This window comes from Lampris incognitus, chromosome 3, assembly GCF_029633865.1.
Source record: "Lampris incognitus isolate fLamInc1 chromosome 3, fLamInc1.hap2, whole genome shotgun sequence".
Lineage (NCBI taxonomy): Eukaryota > Metazoa > Chordata > Actinopteri > Lampriformes > Lampridae > Lampris > Lampris incognitus.
This window is the reverse complement of record NC_079213.1, coordinates 57,694,402-57,717,666: the sequence shown is the minus strand read 5'-3', so window position 1 is coordinate 57,717,666 and position 23,265 is coordinate 57,694,402. Positions and strand designations below refer to the sequence as shown.

The 23,265-nt window shown below is 44.5% G+C and overlaps 2 protein-coding genes across 2 annotated transcripts in view; one reads left to right on the top strand and one right to left on the bottom strand.

The window, feature by feature from the left end:
• The window catches only part of arhgap39 (Rho GTPase activating protein 39), a 134,415-nt gene that overhangs the window by 59,835 nt on the left and 51,315 nt on the right, over positions 1-23,265 (top strand). The window contains exons 3-5 of the mRNA XM_056276751.1: positions 2,923-3,087; positions 15,927-16,112; positions 16,499-16,712. Of these exons, the coding sequence (XP_056132726.1) occupies positions 2,923-3,087; positions 15,927-16,112; positions 16,499-16,712 (565 nt within the window). The remainder of the gene's footprint in view (positions 1-2,922; positions 3,088-15,926; positions 16,113-16,498; positions 16,713-23,265) is intronic.
• On the bottom strand, positions 10,661-11,020 carry LOC130109083 (elongin-B-like). The gene has a single exon (XM_056275814.1). The coding sequence runs from the start codon at positions 11,018-11,020 to the stop codon at positions 10,661-10,663; it is 360 nt and encodes a 119-aa protein (XP_056131789.1).

Sequence of the window (23,265 nt, the reverse complement as noted above, 5' to 3'; positions counted from 1 at the left end):
TCACCTTTTACAGAAAATTACAGCAGACAATGACCATGAGGCCTTCCAAAATTTGAGAGGATCCACTGGCTCCCCTGCTGGTTGGTGAAACCAAGGAGTAGACATCAAACTACAAACCGAAGCTTCCAGTAACTTCTAGATTCTAAAAAGGGTGAGATCCTGGCCTTTGGTGGCTGCTGCCCATGACCTGGGAGTACTGGTCAAACACACCAGCCTTGGCTCAGATAGGAAAACTCCTTAAGGTGCGTTGGGCTTGGCTAGAACCTGACTGCAAGACTGCATCCAAGGTCATATAACAGGTGGTTATCAACCAGTTTGTGCAAAACGCTTTGTGTAAACATTGTGCCACTCCACTACTTCAGATGTTTGAGTTGGTACGGCATGTGGACGCTGCAGCAGACACTTCCTTAACTGGAACCAGAAACAAGTAGACTCAGGTCTAAGGGGTAGGCTCTACAATGCTGAATGTGTGGCAACCCAAGACATTTTACGTAGCTTTGCGCTCTGCGTCATGAGACCATGATACTCTAGGGCTTAAGGAATTACATTAGCAAGACAAGAATGAAACTCAGTTGAAAACACTGAGCAGAGATGATGCATCTGAACATCTAGCACAGATGATACATCTGAGCACCTAGCAGAGATGATACATCTGAACACCTAGCAGAGATGATACATCTGAACACATAGCAGAGATGATACATCTGAACACCTGGCAGAGATGATACATCTGAACACCTAGCAGAGATGATGCATCTGAACACCTAGCAGAGATGCTACATGTGAACACCTAGCAGAGATGATACATCCGAACACCTAGCAGAGATGATACATCTGAACACCCAGCAGATATGATACATCTGAACACCTAGCAGAGATGATACATCTGAACACCTAGCAGAGATGACACATCCGAATACCTAGCAGAGATTATACATCTGAACACCTTGCAGAGATGATACATCTGAACACCTAGTAGAGATGATACATCTGAACACCTAGTAGTGATGATATATCTAAACACCTTGCAGAGATGATACATCTGAACACCTAGCAGAGATGACACATTTGAACACCTAGCAGAGATTATACATCTCAATACCTAGCAGAGAAGATAAAGTGGCCCAAGCAGGGCAAACTACAGGGTCTCGGAGTCTTCTTACCTGTATCACTGGAAACATTAAACTTATGTACTATATTCTATGTTTATTTTCTGTCGGATTATTATGTGCGGCAGCACGGTGGCACAGTGGTTAGCGCGGTCGCTTCACAGTAAGAAGCTGTGAAAGAATTTAAATGTAAGATTGTCGTTGTTGCCCGTGTTCACCTACAATCTCCCCTTGAGTGACACAGCTTTGTTATGCCTATATTTGGAGACCTCTCAGTCACTGCATTCATGTGTGAGCCCTTAACCCTAAACCAATATACTGACTCTGAAATAGCAACAGGAAGTTGTGGGGACCAGCCAAACTTCCCCACTTAGCACCAAGTTGGAAAATGTTTCTGGGACTCATGGTCCACAAATCCGACAAATAGGAATACCAAGTACACACACAAACACACTGCACTATATTCTGGCATCTACACAACAACACACATAAACATGAACAGTGACTGACCCACTCAGGTCCAGTTACAGTTACTGTCCTCTGGTGCTCTAGTGATGCTGTGCTGTAACCCAGCACTGTTTTGTGTTACGCTACATCCATCATCACTGCACCCAGTAAACCCACACACACACACACACACACACACACACACACACACACACAGAAACACACACACACACAAACACTTGGCAGAGGCCCATGAGTTTGCACACAACTAGAGTATACCTACTCATAGACACGCAACTAGGTATACCTAGTCATGGACACACAGCTAGGTATACCTACTCATCGACACAGTATGACACAGAACTAGGTATACCTACTCATGGACACACAACTAGGTATACCTACTAGTGGACATACACCTAGGTAAACCTACTCATGGACACACAACTAGTTAAACCTACTCGTGGACACACAACTAGGTAAACCTGCTCGTGGACGCACAACTAGGTACACCTACTCATGGACACACAACTAGGTAAACCTACTCATGGACACACAACTAGGTAAACCTACTCATGGATACACAACTAGGTATACCTACTCGTGGACACACAACTAGGTATACATACTCGTGGACGCACAACTAGGTAAACCTACTCGTGGACAAAAAACTAGGTATTCCTACTCGTGGACGCACAACTAGGTATACCTACTTATGGACACACAACTAGGAATACCTACTCATGGACACACAACTTGGTATGCCTACTCATGGACACAACTAAGTATACCTACTCTTGGACACAACTAGGTATGCCTACTCATGGACACAACTAAGTATACCTACTCATATACATACTCGTGGACACACAACTAGGAATACGTACTCATGGACACACAACTAGGAATACCTACTCTTGGACACACAACTAGGTATGCCTACTCATGGACACAACTAAGTATACCTACTCATATACGTACTCGTGGACACACAACTAGGAATACCTACTCATGGACACACAACGAGGTAAACCTACTCGTGGACACACAACTAGGTATACTTACTTGTGGACACACAACTAGGTAAGTCTACTTGTGGACACTGCTAGATATACCTACTCATGGACACACAAAGACCCCTCGTCCTCTGGTGGCTGTTACTAGTTACAAGATGTTTCTTCTGGTGGCTGACAATGTTTGTCACTTCATACGCAAACCTAGTTTCACTGCAGACTTTGTGAGGAGTCTCTTACACTTTATTTTAAATACCCTATTCTCTCTCTCTCTCTCTCTCTCTCTCTCTCTCTCTCTCTCTCTCTCTCTCTCTCTCTCTCTCTCTCTCTCTCTCTCTCTCTCTCTCTCTCAGTCAGAGGACTTGGGAGCCTGTGCCCAGTTTGAGGCCAGTCGGAATGCCCGGAACATGATGCCTAATGCAAGCTGTGGAATGTTCCCAGAATTCACCCTGAGGAAGCCATCTTCAGAGACAGACATTGAGAACTGGGCGTCCAAGCACTTCAACAAACACACACAGGTACTCTAGAGGAAGTGCATGTTATCATTGTGTATATTCATGTGTTAGTGTTTAGCATATGTCCTAGCATAGATCTTTGTCCACCAGTACTGTGGAGAGCATTGTGTGGTTAGACATGTAGAATGGGCTTTTCCTGTGATTCCAGGGCCCTGGTAAGTTTTTGCGGCCATTCTTAACATTTATTCATGCCACATATTCCTCTAAAATAATGCCCATTTGTTGTTTCAACGTGTCGTGATGCATGCTCAGTTATCCAGGTGTAGAAAGCCCAAAAGATTCAGTCAGTTTATCTGGACACAAACTTTAACGGGAGAAACGTTTCATCATCATCTAAGTGACCTCCTCAGTCTCAGCTGACTGCAGGTGTCCCACCCTTATAAACAATACAGTGACTGCAGGTGTCCCCACCCTTATAAACAATACAGTGGCTGCAGGTGTCCCCACCCTTATAAACAATACAGTGACTGCAGGTGTCCCCACCCTTATAAACAATACAGTGACTACAGGTGTCCCCACCCTTATAAACAATACAGTGGCTGCAGGTGTCCCCACCCTTATAAACAATACAGTGGCTGCAGGTGTCCCCACCCTTATAAACAATACAGTGGCTGCAGGTGTCCCCACCCTTATAAACAATACAGTGACTGCAGGTGTCCCCACCCTTATAAACAATACAGTGACTACAGGTGTCCCCACCCTTATAAACAATACAGTGGCTGCAGGTGTCCCCACCCTTATAAACAATACAGTGGCTGCAGGTGTCCCCACCCTTATAAACAATACAGTGACTGCAGGTGTCCCCACCCTTAGAAACAGCACAGTTGCATAACGGCGATGTAACACAGGTTTCATATGCAAATTGCTGTGACCATTATCTTGACTTACAATGGCCACGTGTACTATTGAGAGAGGATTGAAAAATAACTGCTATCACGCTGTTGTAAGATGTCAAAGAGGCCATCCATGTGAAGACGGAATGACCATCCCTGAACCGAGGAGGAGGGCTAAGAGTACATCTGTCACCATCTTACAAAGCTGTGATTGCAGCTTCTCCCCAGCCATGTGTGAATAGTACACATGGCCACTGTAACTCTAGTTAATGGTCACGGCAATTGCATATGAAACCTTTATTAGATCGCTTGTTTCGGTCATTATGCAACTGTGCTGTTTATAAGGTTTGGGACACCTGCAGTCACCAGAGACGGATGGAGTCACTTGGATGATGAGGAAACGTTTCTGCCATTAAACTTTGTGTCCAGATGAACTGATTCACCTTTCTGAGATTGTTGTGTCAACATTTCCAACATCTTACTGCTCATCATGCAGAGCATGAATAAAATAACTCTGCACCAAACAGTTGAGTTCTTCCTGTGCAAGTCGTTTGTAGTTTATTCAGATAATGAAGCAGTTATTACATTGATTAAGATTGGTTCTTACATGTCATTGTGCAACTGCTGCTTTGGATATCCATGGTAGAGCTGCACAGGATAAAGATGAATTAATTTATTAGCTGCAGCATTGTTTATCCTGCTACACTTACAGAGTACCAGGGCCAGTCTGGCATCAGGGATGGGCAACATGATCCAGAAAGAGCCAATGTGGGTGCAGGTCTTTGTTCCAACCAAGCAGTTACACACCTGAGTCTACAAATCAAGGTCCTTAGCAAAGACTATTGGTTGACTGATAGAATCAGGTGTGTAGCTGCTTGGTTGGAACAAAACCTGATTTGAGAGATATAGCGGATCAACGACCTCCAGAATATTTGAATCTCCTCACATTCCCACATGCAGTGATATAAAGTACCTTGATGAATATTGCACTTATAACGTTGCTCAGGAATATTAGGACCAAATTTATTTAAGTTCACAGGGGTGATATAAGTTCTCATTACCCAGTGATATTGTATTACTCTCAGTCGAGTATTTATGGTTCGTGTTTGTGCCTTTGAACATGTAGGCCAGATGTCCTCCTGTAAGTCTTGTATCCACTCCTGTCTCTTACTTTCAGAGTTGTCTTTGTGGTTTTCCATCATTATATTATGTTATTGAGGCTTTCATAATAATCATTTATAAATAGTCTTTACGGAGATTGGTTCGTAAGTGCGGGAGTTCGTATGTCAGGCGTTCATAACCCAGGGACTAATGTAAAAATAATTTTAACTAATGTAAAAATAAGCCTACACTATTTGCCCTAGTAGTCCTATTAAAAGTAATAGAGACCTTTCATCTAGAGAAAGCTGCTCAAATAGCAGTGTAATAAATGTTTGAAAGTTTGTTACCATCTTTACTTTAAAAAAAAAAACTACAGCCTTAAGAATGTGTGATAGTGTAGCGGACTCTGTGGACATAATCCCCCATAATTGGTTCCGGTCACTTTAAGAAAGTGTTTCCGGGTTAACAGGGTGAGCTACGACGATGATTGGTTGAGGCACTGCCATGTTGCTCGGTCTGTTGGTTTTGGATAGAGAAATAAAAGACACACGTTCGTGTAGTCAATGAGAGAAATTGTCTGTCTCTTCTTTCCTGAAATTCCTACATTGGTGACTCTGATGTTTGTCTGTTGGACGTTTCCAGAGAAAACTCTTTCTGAACATGACTACTAATGCGGTTTCTCTCAAGCTGCTGGAGTTCTGGGAGTCGTCAGCCTCGGCTTGGTTCGCCCAGACAGAAGCACAGTTTGCATTGTGGGAAATCACCACGGATGCCACAAAATCCTATTATGTGGTGTCGGCTGTCGGCAGTTCAATAGTAACCAGAGTGCTGAGCCTCCTCACAAATCCTCCGCAGCAGGATAAATTTGAGAAACTTAAGGCCTACCTGCTGAAAGCTTTTGAACTTTTCTGATGATGAGCGGGCCAGCCAGCTCTTCTCTCTACAAGGCCTCAGTGACAGTAAGCCATCTGAACCTATGAACAGGATGCTGGTTCTCCTGGGAGATCACAAACCACTGACGTTCGCCATGGCCAAGGTGGCTGAGCCATGGTCCGCCCACCAGCAATGACAGCTCTCCTACACCTCGGAGTTCACCATGGACATACAGCATGTTGCTGGCAAAACCAACCTCATCGTCGACTGCCTCTCCCAGGCCATTGTGAGGGCCGTCCACTTGGGTCTTGACTATGCCCGCATGGCAGCTGACCAAGCCACCGCCCCTATGCTCTCTGCGTCTGAGCTCTGGAACGCAGTCGCAGAGAGCAGAGGGGTGAAGCACCAGCACGTACCACCCGCAGGCCAACGATTTCATCACTCTATGAAGGCCGCTCTTCGGGCCAGCCTCAAGGACAGCAGCTTGATCTACAGGCTCCCGTGGGTCATGCGGGGCCTCACAACCGCCCCTAAGGAGGACCTCCAGTCCTCGTCCGCTGTTTATGGACAGCCACTGCGGGTCCCAGGGGATTTCTTCCCCAACACCACAGCTCCCTGGTCTGCAGCCCATCAATGGACCACGCTCCTGGATAACACCAAAGCTTTTGCACCGGTCCCCACTTCACAACACAGCCTCCCACAGTCTCACATCCCTGCAAGTCTGCAGTTGGCAGAATATGTTTTCATCTGCCACGATGGAAGTAAAAAACAAGCCCGAGCGCATTTCATTGGATCGCCTCAAACCAACTCACCTGGACTTGGACCGACCTATTGGTCTTGCCCAGTCCCCACGGCAGGGGTGCCCTCCTACTCTGCCTCACCACCCAACAAGGCCCCTAAGATTCCTCCGCCCGGACCCCCACACCGCTGCAGGGTCCCTCAGGTCCCTCCTGTGGGCACCCCGGCCTTTGCACCCGTTCGGCGAAGCCGTTGCAGCCGAGCCTTCCGCCCCTCTCCGCGTTGACTTATGGTGAATTCTGGGAGGACATATGTAGCGGACTGTATGGGCATAATTCCCCATAATCGGTTCTGGTCACTTCAAGAAAGTGTTTCCGGGTTAACAGGGTGAGCTATGACGATGATTGGTTGGGGCAGCACCATGTTGCTTGGTCTGTTGGTTTTGGATAGAGAACAAAAAGATACACGTGTTCGAACATGTAGTCAATGATAGAAATTGTCTGTCTCTTCTTTCATGCAATTTTCACAATAGACAACTTAAGCTCACATTGTTGAGCAGCTGCAGCAGCAGCTGGCCATTATTTTCACCCAGCTGGACATTGTATGCATTAGAACTGCTGGTGGTCACTAACAGCTGTTGGCAGCTTCCGCCTTTATGAGATTTGGCTTCGTGAGATTGATAACTGCTGTTTATTCTCATACTATCTCTTGTCTATATTCTGCCCTAACCTCTTCATATGTTGTACTGGTTTTTCCATTTTCTGTGCTAAGTTCATTCATTGCTAGATACATTAGTTTTCTTTCTCAAACGAATCTTGTGTTTAGTAGGCAGCTTCTCATTCCTAGTTTGTTACTAGCGTCCAGCTTAGCCTCGTTAAAATGACGTGTGGGGTGACAATTCTGCAATTACAGACAGGTTGTCCCTGCTAGAGAGACGTGTCTATGAGTTAGAGCAGCTTCTTCCGGCTAGGATTATGTTATATGTGACGGACACTCCAGATAGCCTTAGCCCCAGGCCTGACAGCAGACCTGCCATGGGTTTTTTTTATTATTTTTTTTTAAACAATTGTTTTAATTTAAGGTCAGTTACAAATGCAGCTTGGACCAAGTCCCACCTTTTAAAGCTCCATTTAATCTTTCAGTTATTTGTAATGCCATAATACAATATACCATGTTATGTTCATCCTCATTCAGACATGACTTTGATATTTCGCATAAACTAACTCATGTACAGTGCATCCGGAAAGTATTCACACCCCTTCACTTTCCCCACATTTTGTTATGTTACAGCCTTATCCCAAAATGGATTAAATTCCGTTTTTTCTCATCAATCTACACACAATACCCCATAATGACAAAGTGAAAAAGGTTTTGTAGAAATTTTTGCAAATTTATTAAAAATAAAAAACTGAAATATTGCATGTACATAAGTATTCACACCCTTTGCTATGGCACTCAAAATTTAGCTCAGGTTCATCCTGTTTCCACTGATCATCGTTGAGATGTTTCTACATCTTAATTGGAGTCCACCTGTACTAAATTCAATTGATTGGACATGATTTGGAAAGGCACACACCTGTCTATATAAGGTCCCACTGTTGACAGTGCATGTCAGAGCAGAAACCAAGCCATGAAGTCAAAGGAATTGTCTGTGGACCTCCGAGACAGGATTGTATCGAGGCACAGATCTGGGGAAGGGTACAAAAAAATTTCTACAGCTTTGAAGGTACCGAAGAGCGCAATGGTCTCCATCATTCGTAAATGGAAGAAGTTTGGATCCACCAGGACTCTTCCTAGAGCTGGCCACCCAGCCAAACTGAGCAATCAGGGGAGAAGGGCCTTGGTCAGGGAGGTGACCAAGAACCCGATGGTCACTCTGACAGAGCTCCAGCGTTCCTCTGTGGAGATGGGAGAACCTTCCAGAAGGACAACCATCTCTGCAGCACTCCACCAATCAGGCCTTTATGGTAGAGTGGCCAGACGGAAGCCTCTACTCAGTAAAAGGCACATGACAGCCCGCTTGGAGTTTGCCAGAAAGCACCTAAAGGACTCTCAGACCATGAGAAACAAGATTCTCTGGTCTGATGAAATCAAGATTGAACTCTTTGGCCTGAATGCCAAACGTCACATCTGGAGGAAACCAGGCACCTCTCATCACCTTGCTAATACCATCCCAACAGTGAAGCATGGTGGTGGCAGCATCATGCTGTGGGGATGTTTTTCAGCGGCAGGAACTGGGAGACTAGTCAGGATCGAGGGAAAGATGAATGGAGCAAAGTACAGAGAGATCTTTGATGAAAACCTGTTCCAGAGCACTCAGGACCTCAGACTGGGGCGAAGGTTTACCTTTCAACACGACAACTACCCTAAGCACACAACCAAGACAACAAAGGAGTGGCTTCGGGACAAGTCTGTGAATGTCTTTGAGTGGCCCAGCCAGAGCCCAGACTTGAACCCCATTGAACATCTCTGGAAAGACCTGAAAATAGCTGTGCAGCGACGCTCCCCATCTAACCTTACAGAGCTCGAGAGGATCTGCAGAGAAGAATGGGAGAAATACCCCAAATATAGGTGTGCCAAGCTTGTAGCTTCATACCCAAGAAGACTTGAGGCTGTAATCGCTGCCAAGGGTGCCTCAACCAAGTATTGCGTAAAGGGTGTGAATACTTATGTACATGCAATATTTCAGTTTTTTATTTTTAATAAATTTGCAAAAATTTCTACAAAATCTTTATCACTTTGTCATTATGGGGTATTGTGTGTAGATTGATGAGAAAAGAAAGGAATTTAATCCATTTTGGAATAAGGCTGTAACATAACAAAATGTGGGGAAAGTGAAGGGGTGTGAATACTCTGGATGCACTGTAGAAATCAGGGTTGTTTTTTGTTTTTTACTTGACTTCAGTACACTATTTTTCTTTTCAATTCTACTTGTTTCATGAAAACAAAATGGCTTTTCAGTAATTTAGGGGGTAGTACAACAAAAGTTGCCGCATTCATAGGAGCCAAGGGCACGTTAAGCCCCCTTATCGCAGGCTTAACTACGGTTCATCACACAAAAGCCACTGAACAGTTACTAAATAATTATACCTTCAAAAAAAATGTAAAATTGAAACAAGCCTATTGACTGCAGCCAGTATCATCAGAATCAGCCCTGCTTTAACGCTGTGGAGGAAGCTGCCTCCCACTTCAGGTCTAACGATGCACTCTATTTATGCTGTCATGTCTGTCCCTGGTTTTGCTTTGAACAGGAATTTCCATGCTCATGTTGTCCATGTTAAAGATGGCTGCTGACACGTAATGCTTACGCGTGTTGGAGCAGCACGGCACAGAGGAAACAAACAGCATCGAGGCTTCTGTGAGGTGCCAGGAAACTAAATTACTGATATAAAAGTACCACCAAATGTGTGTTGGTGCCAAATTTTCCCAATATGTGCATGTTTGCGTTTTATAAGGCTAATCCATCAACAGCTGAATCCACTTTATTTCAAAATAATTTCATGCACATATTCTCTAGAGAGACTAGTACATTACAACTCCACAAACTCCTACTTTTGCAACACATACAACCAAGCCTGTCATTAAAACTGGTAAATCCCAATTCTTCAGTAAAGAAAAACCAAACAAATGCTTAAAGATTAACTCCCCCTCAAATTCAAATCCCTATTTATGCCTCCAAATAAAACACAAGCAAGGATTTCACCTTAACCCAAATAAAGATTAGCATTAATTAGATAAGGTACATTTCTTATGTTCAGCCTTTACAAATTCCACGGATGACTGACTGTTGTGACAAATCGGTCAGATGTTTCTGAAAGATTTCTGTGTAAATTTATCAATTTATTTAGCATGCATTCAGAAAAAAATATATATGTGGGCAAGCTAGACATCCCCAACCTTATTTAGAACACATTGACCATTTTTCTGCCCAGCTGAAAGATCCGCAGTCTGTAAAATTCAACCCACCAAGGCTTCCTACCAGATCCCAACCTCCCTCGAATGCCCCCACCCCGGATGCCTCAGTATCTCCTTCACTGAACAGCCTGTTCATTGACTGTGCTGCCTGAATCCTGGGGCTTCATGACGTCAGGAAGCTCTGGGGGGCTGGAGAAAACCTCAATCTTCAGCTGCTCAAATGAATCATCACTAAGATGAAAGGCTAATCCAACAGTAGCTGGGGCCTGGGGTCTGGCTGTCTGATTTGTGATCCCCCAGTCTCCAAGTGTTTTACTGTCATCCAGCACCAAGTCATCCTTATAAGGCCTTTGTTCTTCAGGTGCCCTCTTCAAGATGCCTTCATCAATCCGCTTCAGCTCGTAGACTGTAGTAGACTCTTTAGCATCTGTGAAGATGGTCGTCTTATGGCATCTGATCATTAAAAATACATCCATTTCTTTCGGTTAGTTCCACACCAGCTATGCCTCAGACCTGCCATTGTTAGCACTAGCTCTGCCTCGTCAGCAGATGCGGCGGAGTTTGTCTCTGTTTACTGGCATGAGAAGGCTTGCAAGAGCAATCCACCGGTCTTTTGGCCAGGTCTGCTGTCACCTCTCCTGACTGCAAATTGGTTTTTGCCACTCACCAGCCCTGTTGGTAGTCCTACCAGCCAGCGTGCTTCTCCCGCTCCTGTCGACAGATTAAAGCAATGTATGTAAGGGATAGGAGACTCCATTACCCGCAATATCAGATTAGCCTTTCAGCCTTGGTTCATTCTTTACCCGGGGCCAAAGTCTCCGACATACAGGATAATCATATGGTGCTGGCATCACAGAGGGAGAATCAGGGAACCCAGGCACACAGCATCATTACTTTCAGCAACATTGTCACGTTAGTACCAATAATGATAGGATGAGGAAATCAAAGATCACAAAATCCAGCCTAGTCAGAACGCTTAAATTGGCCAGAAAGACATGTTGGCAATTGTTTCTGGTCCCTTACCTGTTAGGGGTAATGATGAGATGTAGAGTAGGCTCACCCCTATGCTGGCTGGTTCATTACTGTAATGAGCAGGGATTTGGCTTTGTTCATAACTGGCCTTCTTTCTTGGGCCTTCTTTCTGGGGCCAGCCTTACCTGCTGAAAGCGGATGGCATTCACTCTACTGGGGACGGTGCCGCTCTTTTGTCTTGCAATATAGATAGCTGTCTACGTGTAGTTTGACACAAGGGACTTATCATTCAGCAGGTTGCAGGTGATGAGAGAGCTTTCTAGGTTTAAATCTAGTGTGGTTGTGGAGTTAACGAATTTATTTGATATGTTTAGTCAGGGAATTTCTCATCGTGTAGATTATTAGATTGACAGCTTGGTCTATAACATTGAGACCGTCTCCCTACCCTGCTGTATTGCTCCCAAGATCTCCTCTCCTAAATGTGTGAATCACAATAATATAACAATGATTCCTACCACTGGTGATGGTGAAATGTGTGCAGCAAAGTACTTTGTAATTTACAGAACCAAACATCTAATGTTATCGAAAGTGTGACCACATATTGTTGAAAGCGTAGGTCTTCAGAAATGTCAATTAATATTACAAGGTATCTAATTCAAATTAGTATTTCATCTATTCAAAGAAGGTTGAATCAGTTCATCTGGATACAATGTTTATTGACAGATACGAGACAGATACGATGGGAGACTAATAAATGATCTGATTCTTGAACATAGTTTTGATATGATTGGGGTATGTGAAACATGGCTGACACCAAATGTTTTCCTTCCCTTAAATGAAGCTTCCCCACCTGACTATACTTATGCCCATGTAGCTCAGGCAAATAAACAAGGTGGGAGTGTCACCTTGAAATATAGGTCTATTTTCAATTTAACTTCTATACTGAATCTAATTTCCAATCTTTTGATGCTCTTATTCTAAGTCCATCTCCCTCAAACACGAAAAGACGCTGCTTAGTCCAGATTGTGATACTCTATCGACCTCCTGTCCCTTACTATTTCTTGAAGAATTTGTCTCAAGTCTCATTACTCATTCTGATGAGATTCTAATTCTTGGTAATTTCAATATTCATCTGAGTCAGGCTGCTGATCCTCTAAGTAAAGCCTTTCTGGCACTAGTTGATACTTTTGGGTTCATTCAGTTTGTTCAAGAGTCGACTCATTGCAGTGGTAACACCCTTGATTTGGTTTTATCTAAAGGAATAGCTGTTTCTGATCTGAATGTCTTGCCAACCACATCTGCTGTGTCAGATCATTTTCTCATTTAATTTGAAGCATTATTGGCCTGTCCAGTTAATGTCAGCACAGATGTAATTGCCACTCACCACACTGGTCCCTCCACTGTAGCTGCATTTGGCCAGCAGCTGCCTGGAGTTTTGGCTCCTTTCACTGTGGTGACTGTGTTGAAAATTTCACTAGTGACTTAAATGTGGCCCTAGTCTCTAGTCTCCTCGATTCAGTTGCACCTCTCACTACCAGAGCTAGGTGATTTAAGAGGCCTACACCCTGGTTTAGCAATGAGACACGTGCTGTTAAGCAGGCCTGCAGGAAACTGGAACGTAAACGGTGAAAATCAAAATGGGAAGTTTTTTACCCATCGTGGCACGAGTGTTTATTGAAATACAAGCATGCTTTATCTGCTGCAAAAACAGCATATCACTCTCGCTTAATCAATATGAATAAACGTAATCTCCAAGGTTTCTCTTTGACACTGACACTCTTTAACACTCATTGATAATGTGCCATATAAATAAAATTGAATGCAACTAAATTTACTAAAAAGCAGCCGTCTGTTAGCTGCTCACAATTCACGGCATATGAGTTTCTAGACTTCTTTTGCAATAAGGTTGATGAGATTATAAACAAAATTAATTCTTCAACTCCAGCTACTCCTGCAGATCCTGTCTTACCAAATTCATATCTATACAATGAGTCACTGATCGTCCCTGTTATTACAGCTTTTGTGACTATCTCTCTTGATACTTGGACTAAGCTCATGTCAGCTTCTAAACCTACTACTTGCCTACTTCACCCTTTACCAGCAAAGCTTTTTACAGACCACTGGTCTTTCCCAGGACCTACAATGCTAGACATTGTTAATTCATCATCACTTACTACTGGCAATGTTCCCATCAGTTTTAAGACAGCTGTGGTCAAACCTGTACTTAAGAAACCACACTTCGATCCAGGGTCTAATCTTCCATTCTTTTCTAAAATACTTGAAAAAATTGTGTATCAACAACTTTTAACCCATATAGAAGAAAACTATCTATATATGAATCTTTTCAGTCGGCTTTTAGGGCCTGTAACTCCATTGAAACTGCTCTGACCAGAATGGTGAACAATCTACTAGCTATGGACTCCGATTCTACCTCTGTGCTTCTACTACTAGACCTCAGTGCAGCCTTTGACACCACTGATCACTGTATACTATTAGACAGAATACATTGTAATTTTGGTGTCTCTGGTTTAGCTCCCTCTTGGCTTAAGTCCTACTTATCTGGAAGAACACATTGTGTCTGCTATAATGATATTACCTTGAAATTCTCTGACATCAAATATGGCATACGTAAGGGCTTGGTTCTTGGCACTCTACTTTTCTCTCTTTATATTTCACCTCTTGGCCAAATTATACGCAGTCATGGAATAAATTTCCATTGCTATGCTGATGATACTCAGCTGTATGTGCCTGTAAGGGCTGATGACCATACTCAAATGACTAATTTAGAGGCCTGCTTGGATGTAACTAAATTTCCTGCTTCTAAATTCGGACAAAACTGAGATGCTGGTTGTTGGCCCTGCTAGATGCAGACACCAATTTAGTCAAATAACACTAACGCTCAATAACTATGTGATTTCATAAAGTGTGACAGCCAAAAATCTTGAAGTCTGATCCCAGCCTTTTCTTTAATAAGCACATTAAAGAAATCATCAAGACTGCCTTTTTTCCACTTATGTCACATAGCTAAAATTTGGTCTTCCTGTCTATGGCAGACACAGACTCTAGTACATATATTTGTTTAATCCAGACTTGATTACTATAATATTCTGTTTTTGGGTCTGCTTCATGCTAATACTAAAAGTCTTCAGGTGGTTCAACATGGTGCAGCTAGAATCCTAACTAAAACTGGTGAATATGACCATATTAGACCAATTCTTGCATCCCTTCATTGGCTTCCTGCTAGCTAACTTAGCTAAGCTAACCCCAAGCTAACTGCTAGCCCATGCAGACCAGGAGTTCCAGCAGTAATCCTGGCTGGCGTTCGTTCTCTGGACGGTGGAGTTTTTGTACTGGGTGGACTGTGTTGTTGGCTGTTTTTGCTTTGTTCTCTTTTTTTTGTATGTTTTTGGAGATTTTTGGATATATTTTTTTGTTTTTTGTGTTGCAGTGCTGTGGGCTGGGGGAAATGGAATTTAGTTTCTTTTGTGTACGTACTAGTACTTAAGATGAAATGACAAATAAATTGTTCCTGATTCCTATCCATGTTAGATCAGACTTCAAGGTGCTTCTGCTTACTAATAAAATCCTAAATGGGCTTGCCCAGCATACCTGTCTGATCTCCTTAAATCATATCTTCCATCTCAAGCTCTCTGCTCTCAATATACAGGGCTCTTGTGTGTACCCAAAGTCAAAAATATTTCGAGGCCATTAAACATTTTTAAACGTTCTTTTTAATTTTCCAATTCATTTCCCAACCAATGTCTGGCATTTCATTAGTATGCAGATTTCTTATTTTACAGTGTGAAAATAATGGGAGAGGTGGATATATTCCAGAGTTTTGGACACAAAAGAAAAGAACATTCAGATTAGACTTGAGTTTAAACAAGAATCTCAGTATCATAATATATGGGTGGACATGCCTACATTTTCATCACTAATGGTGGTCTTTCTGCAGCCGGCAACTTGCCTCCCTCTTAACAAGTGCTGGAATGAATGGAGAGCACATATAAAACAAATACATATAAAACAAATGAAGCACTAGTGCATAACACATACTATATAGCACTACATAGTGTGCGAAAGGAGTTTGTGGTTAAGAGACATCAGCTGTGGTTCTTAAGGAAAGAAAAGGCTCTTCACTCAGAGCTCTATCCTTGTCCATATTTTTCCAGCTAGACTGATGATTTGACTTAGCAATGAACCCATGTACTAACTGAATTTGTCCCTAACATCTTTCCTCCTCCCTGTCGCTCTGTCATTCTCTCCATCTCTTTGCCTCTTTTTCTCCCCTAATCTCCTAAGTCTTTCCATTTGTCTCCCCTCAACTGGGGCTTTTTCTTTTGCTTCTTTTTTTCCTCTCCCTACATCATTGTCTGCCTGTCATCCTCTTTCTTTTTTTTTTTTCCTCAGGGTCTGTTTCGAAGGAAAGTGTCCATTGCCAACATGCTAGCCTGGAGTAGTGAGGCAATCAAGAAGCCCATGATTGTGACCTCTGATCGCAACGTGAAAAAGGAAGCGGTGGAGATCTTTAAGCTCATACAGACCTACATGGGAGACCGACGCTCCAAGGCTGATCCCCTCAACGTGGCACTTGAGGTCCATTGCAAATTTAGCCTCTCTCCTTGTTTTCTGAGTCTGAACCACAACACAAAGAAACAAGTGCCACCCAGAAAGTAACCTCTGCTCCATTTATTGTGTGAATGACTCATTTTGATAGTTTTCCATTCATCAGCTGAAACTGAGGCTGAGAATGGTTTGCTCTTACCTGTCTTATCTGTAAAATTGGGTTTTATTTGTCCGTAAGTCGCTTTGGTTCGTTGTTGTATTGTTCGTTAACTTCCTTCTTACTTATATTTAGGTAATTCTCTTATTTTCTTCCGTCCTCATTGATCTCTGTCTCTTGCCTTCTCCTTGTACCCCGATGCACTCCCTTGTGTCTTTTTCATCTGCCTCTCTTTCTTTCTCACCCTTGCCTCCATCAGGTGGTGGTGCATGGCTGGAGTAACCACGGCTTGCGTGATGAGCTTTACATCCAGCTATGTCGTCAGACAACAGAGAACTTCCGTTATGACAGCCTAGAGCGTGGCTGGGAGTTAATGGCCATCTGTCTGGCCTTCTTTCCTCCAACACCTCGCTTCCACTCCTACCTGGAGGGCTACATCTGCAGACACATGGACCCTCTTAATGACACCAAAGGTGAGGAGGACAGAGAGGACACACACACACACACACACACACACACACACACACACACACACACACACACTCACACACAAACACTATGGTGGCCATAGCAAAACTAATGGGACAGAGTTTAAATTAGTTTTACAACGTAATTCAACAGTTCCATTTCATTCCAAGCAGAAAATAATTTGGATCCCACCAAACCCAAATGATATACAGACATTCCTGTCTGACAACTCTGAACTATCCTGACAGCAAAGCCACAAAATAGTTGCCATTTTCCACTAATCAACATGCCTAGAAAGTATAACATGAGAAAGGTACACTCCGTGGGTGTGTTTAGGGGGGAGTTGTCATGCCGGGGGCAGGAATGGAGGACCCAAATGCGACCCCAGCCCCTACTTAAATAAAAATAACCAAGTGTTGTGTGTCTGACTGGCCCAGGCGAGTGGGCTGCCGGCCCACTGCGGTTGGGTATTAAATCTCTCAGCCTCTCTCCCAGCCAATTACTTTTGGTCCGGTCCATTCTAACGTTTCCTGGGCCCCGCCCCCTTCCCGTCTCTGTTAAGTGGCGACATTTGGATAAATAGTGGAGTGGAGCAAGATGGACAAACAAAAAGGGAAAAAAACATAAAGCCGGTTAAAATAATTTCTGGTCGGATGGTTCCAGAGATTCTTGCCACCTTGCTGCCAGTGCCATTGTGCCAAAGTGTGCTCCTTCTAGCCAGCCTCCTCCTGAGGGCCCAGACACACCAAACCAACTAGTGGCGATGAAGGCCGACTGTTGCGTCGCCTCACATCACCTGCTGTCTGGGCCTAAAAGTAACACTTGAACACACCGCAAAGACTACAGCCGACGGCCCTGATTCGCTAGCTTAGCACTGATTCGCTAAGCTGAACAGCCAATCAGAGGTGATGTCTCTCACTGACGGGCTCCACCGATTCAACACGCTGAACTGGCCGAAAAGCTGCCGACAGGGGTCTGATTGGTGCCAGTGGTGCGGGACACACCGCAAAAACTAGGGTCACAGATGCTCACTGACTGCCCGACATTGTGTCAGGGCCCTAAGAGCAACACGTTCCCCTTGTTCTATTTTACATCTATTTTACTAAAGGTACTGTTATAAATGTTGTTCAGTAATCTTGTTAACATAAAGTGTGCCGTGGTTTGTGTGGGTGGTGGTGTAGTGTTGGGGGGGGTTGGTCTGGTCCAAAAAGTCAATTTTTCATACCCAGTCCACCCCTGCAGTAAGTGACAATGTACTACCCCCATCCTTACACCATTGATTTCGATGAAGAAAAAATCCACATAAAAACCTTTTGAAAGCTCAGGTGAAGCATCAGAGGGACGGGTCTCCCAGGTCAGAATGGAAATTGGTGCTGAGTGAGCAGACTAAGCAGAGTAGACAATATGGTAACACGTCAAGACGGTATGACGACGTGGAGTACTGCAACAACACAAGCACTCTACTGACTACTAGAGACATGACACATTACATTACGTTACATTACATTACTTTACGTTACGTTACATCACAGTCATTACATTACAGTCATTTAGCCGACGCTTTTATCCAAAGCGACTTACAATAAGTACATCATTTAACGTAGGAAATCAGGAGAACTACTAGTCATCAGAGGTCATAAGTGCATCTTCTCTCTAAACAAGCATCTAAGAGCAAAACCAGTGCTAAAGTAAATGCGCAAGATATTGATTTTGTTTTTAAATGAGTGAATACAATAAGTGCTAAGAGCAAGTAACAGGGTAGTCTTTCTTGAAGAGGTGAGTTTTCAACCTGCGCTGAAAGATGGTCCTGACATCAGTGGGGAGTTCATTCCACCACTGTGGGGCCAGGACAGAACAGAGCCGGGACCAGGTCGATCGGCAGCAAGGGCCTCTGAACGACGGGGCAACCAGGCGTCCCAAAGCAGCAAAGCGAAGTGGTCGGGCAGGGGTGTAGGGCTTGACCATGGCCTGGAGATAGGAAGGAGCTGTTCCTTTCACTGTCCTGTAGGCTAGCACCAGAGTCTTAAACTGGATACGAGCAGCTACTGGGAGCCAGTGTAGGGACATGAGAAGGGGAGTTGTGTGGGAGAACTTAGGGCGGTTGAACACCAGACAAGCTGCAGCTTTCTGAACAAGCTCCAGAGATCTGATGGCCGACGCTGGGGCGCCAGCAAGGAGGGAGTTGCCGTAGTCCAGCTGGGAGATGACCAGAGCCTGGATGAGCACCTGTGCCATCTCATCGGTGAGGAATGAGCGAATCCTCCTGATGTTATAGAGGAGAAATCTGCAGGAGCGAGCAACCGATGCAACGTTTGCAGCAAACGACAGTTGGTCGTCCAGGATCACACCCAGATTCGTCACAATTCGAGTTGGCATCACCACGGTGTTGTCAATGGTGATGGCCAGGTCTCGGTGCGGGCAACCTTTCCCCGGGAGGAACATCAGCTCTGTCTTGTCCAGACTGAGCTTCAGGTGGTGTGTCGCCATCCACTCCGATATGTCAGTCAAGCACGCAGCAATGCGTGTCTCTACTTGTGTGAAATCTCTCCACATCTTACCAGTGAGATCTCTCCACATCTTACCAGTGAGATCTCTCCACATCTCAGCAGTGAGATCTCTCCACATCTCAGCAGTGAGATCTCTCCACATCTTACCAGTGAGATCTCTCCACATCTCAGCAGTGAGATCTCTCCACATCTCAGCAGTGGGTTAACATTGTATATTTTGTTTAAGAGAAATGGAGAAAATTGAAAGCCTCAAAGGGAACTGAAAGCAATGCAGCATTGTCTGGTTTTCTCATTCGCAACTGATGAAGCGAACAACGTTTATGAAGTCTGACCAAAACAGCAGCAACAGTGGGGAAGACAGCCACTGTGTGCATCAACTGCAGACTACACTTTCAATGAGTATGCTCAGTGACAACAAAACAACGCAAAATACACGCAAGTGCCAGCACTTTAAATGTCACTCTCTTTTGGCTGACTACTAACCTGCAACCACTACTAACAAATGTATGTACTAACTCACATGTGTAATACTGGTATGTCACCAGCAGATAGCACTCAGCCTGCACACAGGCAAACATTGCTGTAAAAAACGTCGGAGACCAGGAGTGCGTCTACCAAAGGTGTCATTGTCTAACTGGCCATCTGCTCCTTTGAAAGAACCATGGTATACTTTGTGTCAAGAAATCATTGATGACTTTGACCTTTGATTGATGACTTTCGCGCACACACACACACACACACACACACACACACACACACACATTTGGACACGCCCCCTCCCGCTGTCCCCTGTCAAAAAAGGTGATGGATGACCCTGCTGTTTGATGTGGACCTTTAATGGTCTCGAGGTGTTTATTCTGGAGGTTTCCCCATACATCAAAACTCCAGTGTCATGTGTTAAACAATCATCAATTTGGACGAATGTCCAGGGGGAGGAGGAGGAGCTGGAGGAGGAAAAAGAAAATAGAAAAACAATGGGGAACTTGTATTTGCAACATTTTTCAGTGCATCAGTGTTAAATGTATTACTCAAAAGACTGAAGATCCTTTAAGACAGGCTTTAGCTGAAAAAGTGAACGATGCAGACATTTTTCTGGGTTCTGTTATTCGCTCGCATGACTTCTCTTACCATTGTTATGCTGATGACACCCAGCTGATCTTGTCCTTTCCTCCCTCTGACACACAAGTAGAGACACGCATTAATGCGTGCTTGACTGACATATCGGAGTGGATGGCGACACACCACCTGAAGCTCGATCTGGAAGAGACAGCGCTGATGTTCCTCCCGGGGAAAGGTTGCCCGCACCGAGACCTGGCCATCACCATTGACAACACCGTGGTGACGCCAACTCGGACTGTGACGAATCTGGGTGTGATCCTGGATGACCAACTGTCGTTTGCTGCAAACGTTGCATCGGTTGCTCGCTCCTGCAGATTTCTCCTCTATAACATCAGGAGGATTCACCCATTCCTCCCCTACAAGATGGCACAGGTGCTAGTCCAGGCTCTCGTCATCTCGCAGCTGGACTACGGTTACTCCCTCCTTGCTGGCGCCCCGGTGTCAGCCATCAGACCTCTGGAGCTTGTTCAGAAAGCTGCAGCTTGTCTGGTGTTCAACCGCCCTAAGTTCTCCCGCACATCTCCCCTTCTCATGTCCCTACACTGGCTCCCAGTAGCTGCTCGCATCCAGTTTAAGACTGGTGCTAGCCTACAGGGCAGTGAAAGGAACAGTTCCTTCCTATCTCCAGGCCATGGTCAAGCCCTACACCCCTGCCAGACCACTTCGCTCTGCTGCCTCGGGACGCCTGGTTGCCCCGTCGCTCAGAGGCCCCTGCTGCCGGTCGACCCGGTCACGGCTCTTTTCTGTCCTGGCCCCACAGTGGTGGAATGAACTCCCCGCTGATGTCAGGAGAGCGGAGTCGCTGCCCATCTTTTGGTGCAGGTTGAAAACTCACCTCTTCAAGAACTACTACCCTGTTACTTGCTCTTAGCACTTATTGTATTCACTCAAAAAAAATCTCTTTCTTGTGCTTTTACTTTAGCACTGGTTTTGCTCTTAGATACTTGTTTAGAGAGAAGATGTACTTATGACCTTTGATGACTGGTAGTTGTCCTGATTTCCTACGTTAAATGATGCACTTATTGTAAGTCGCTTTGGATTAAAAGAGTCGGCTAAATGACTGTAATGTAATGTAATTTTTCACCCTCCTGTGTCATCACATGCTCTTTTACACATTTTGATCAAATACTGGCACGAGTCTGGACACTAGTGACAGACATGGGCTCAAGTCCATGAATACTGGGATGGCGTCCAGCGTTTTACCTGTGCCCTCGTCCATAGGGTGAGTGGTTGTGTCAGGAAGGGCATCCGACATAACATTTTGCCAAATCAGTATGTGGATTGACAAGACCATACCGGATCAGTCAAAGCTCCCTACAGGATTGGCTGAGGCCCGGGTTAACAACGGCCACCATTGGTACTGTGCCCTCACAGGGTACCGATGAAAACTGTACAGTCCACTTTGGCAACCCTTGAGAAACAGGGAACAAGCTGACAGAAGAAGATTGACAAGAGTCTGAACCATCTTGGAACATTACCATTGGGGGCATTTGTGTCAGTGGCTAAAGGAGCATTGGGGTAACACAGATTTTTGAATCACAGATCAGCTAGCACCGAAATCCAATAGAAACTAAATAGACTCACCTCTGACCACAAGTGGGTAGGGGTAGGGGCAGTTGAGGGATCTGTCTCTGGCTGGTTGGCCTCCCGTTGGGTAGTGCTTCAGTTGTGCCACTTGTAATTTTCCAGCCTCTTCTGCAGTGTTCAGTGCAGTTGCACTCGGCACGTGTGACGTGTGGCCACACTGCTGCTAGTTGTAGACCTTCCCAGCCGACACATGACAACATTATATGGCTTCTGACGTGGGGTAACAAACCTTTAGTCCATGACGTTTTCAGCAGGCCACTCTAGACACCACTGTCATCTTCTACATCAGAATATTTGAAGGAGGCGTCTTCCATCCTGGTATGATAATCTTTACCAGATTCACTCCTTTTTTTGCACGGTCGCTTGGATTATGGCCAATCCGTGCCTTGTTGAAACATAGCACAGACCCTTGTTTTGAGGGCATCAAACTGTTGGATGAATTCAGGAGTACCTCCTGCTGTGGCAGGATTCCAGTCTTCTATTACATTTCTCCATTTCAGTTTGAAGCATCTGTGATGCTGTGACACTCATAACAGGTGGCTGCATAACTGGTCTCTAAGTCGGTGAAAGCGTGACACCATGTTTCACCTCTGTCTGTAGCTGGCACTTGCAGATCATTAACAATACTACTACTACTACTACTACTACTACTAACAACAACAACAGCAACAACAATAACAATAATAATAATATTAATAATAATGATAATGAAAATTGAGTTTGTATAGCACTTCTCATCTGCGGAGACAGATCTTGAAGTGCTTCACAGATAAAATACTATAGTTTAAAATATATATATATATATATACACACACACACACACACATATATATATATATATATATATACACCTGTTGTGCATACATGCTTGCCTACAGTGTCCTGTTGTTCCATTAATTTTTTTTGTTTTTTATTTCTTTTTTTGTTTGTTTTTATTGTGTGAGTGATGTCTGCAAGTGCTAGAAGTTTCTCTGTACCTGAGTCATTGTAGCGAATTCGGGGGAGCAGCCAGAGGAACTGCCGCAGCCGGGACGCAAACCCGTATCTCTCGCACTGCGGGAGACATCGCTGACCACTCGACTAAAGGGTCCGACCCGTTAGCCAAGGGCCAACGTGTCTACATATCCATGCACGTTACACTAAATGTAGCGAATTCGGGGGGCAACCACAGGAACCGCCGCAGCTGAGACGCGAACCCGTATGTATCTCCCTCACTACGGGAGACATCGCTAACCGCACGACTAAAGGGTCCAACCCGTTAGCCAAGGGCCAACTTATCCATGCACGTTACACTACCCCCCCCTCCTTCGGGAAGCGCGTCCTCGCGCTTAAGCATATCATGTCT

Bases quoted from the DNA above. Each gene is read 5' to 3' on its own strand.
- LOC130109083 (XM_056275814.1), bottom strand. From the start codon at position 11,020: ATGGATGTATTTTTAATGATCAGATGCCATAAGACGACCATCTTCACA.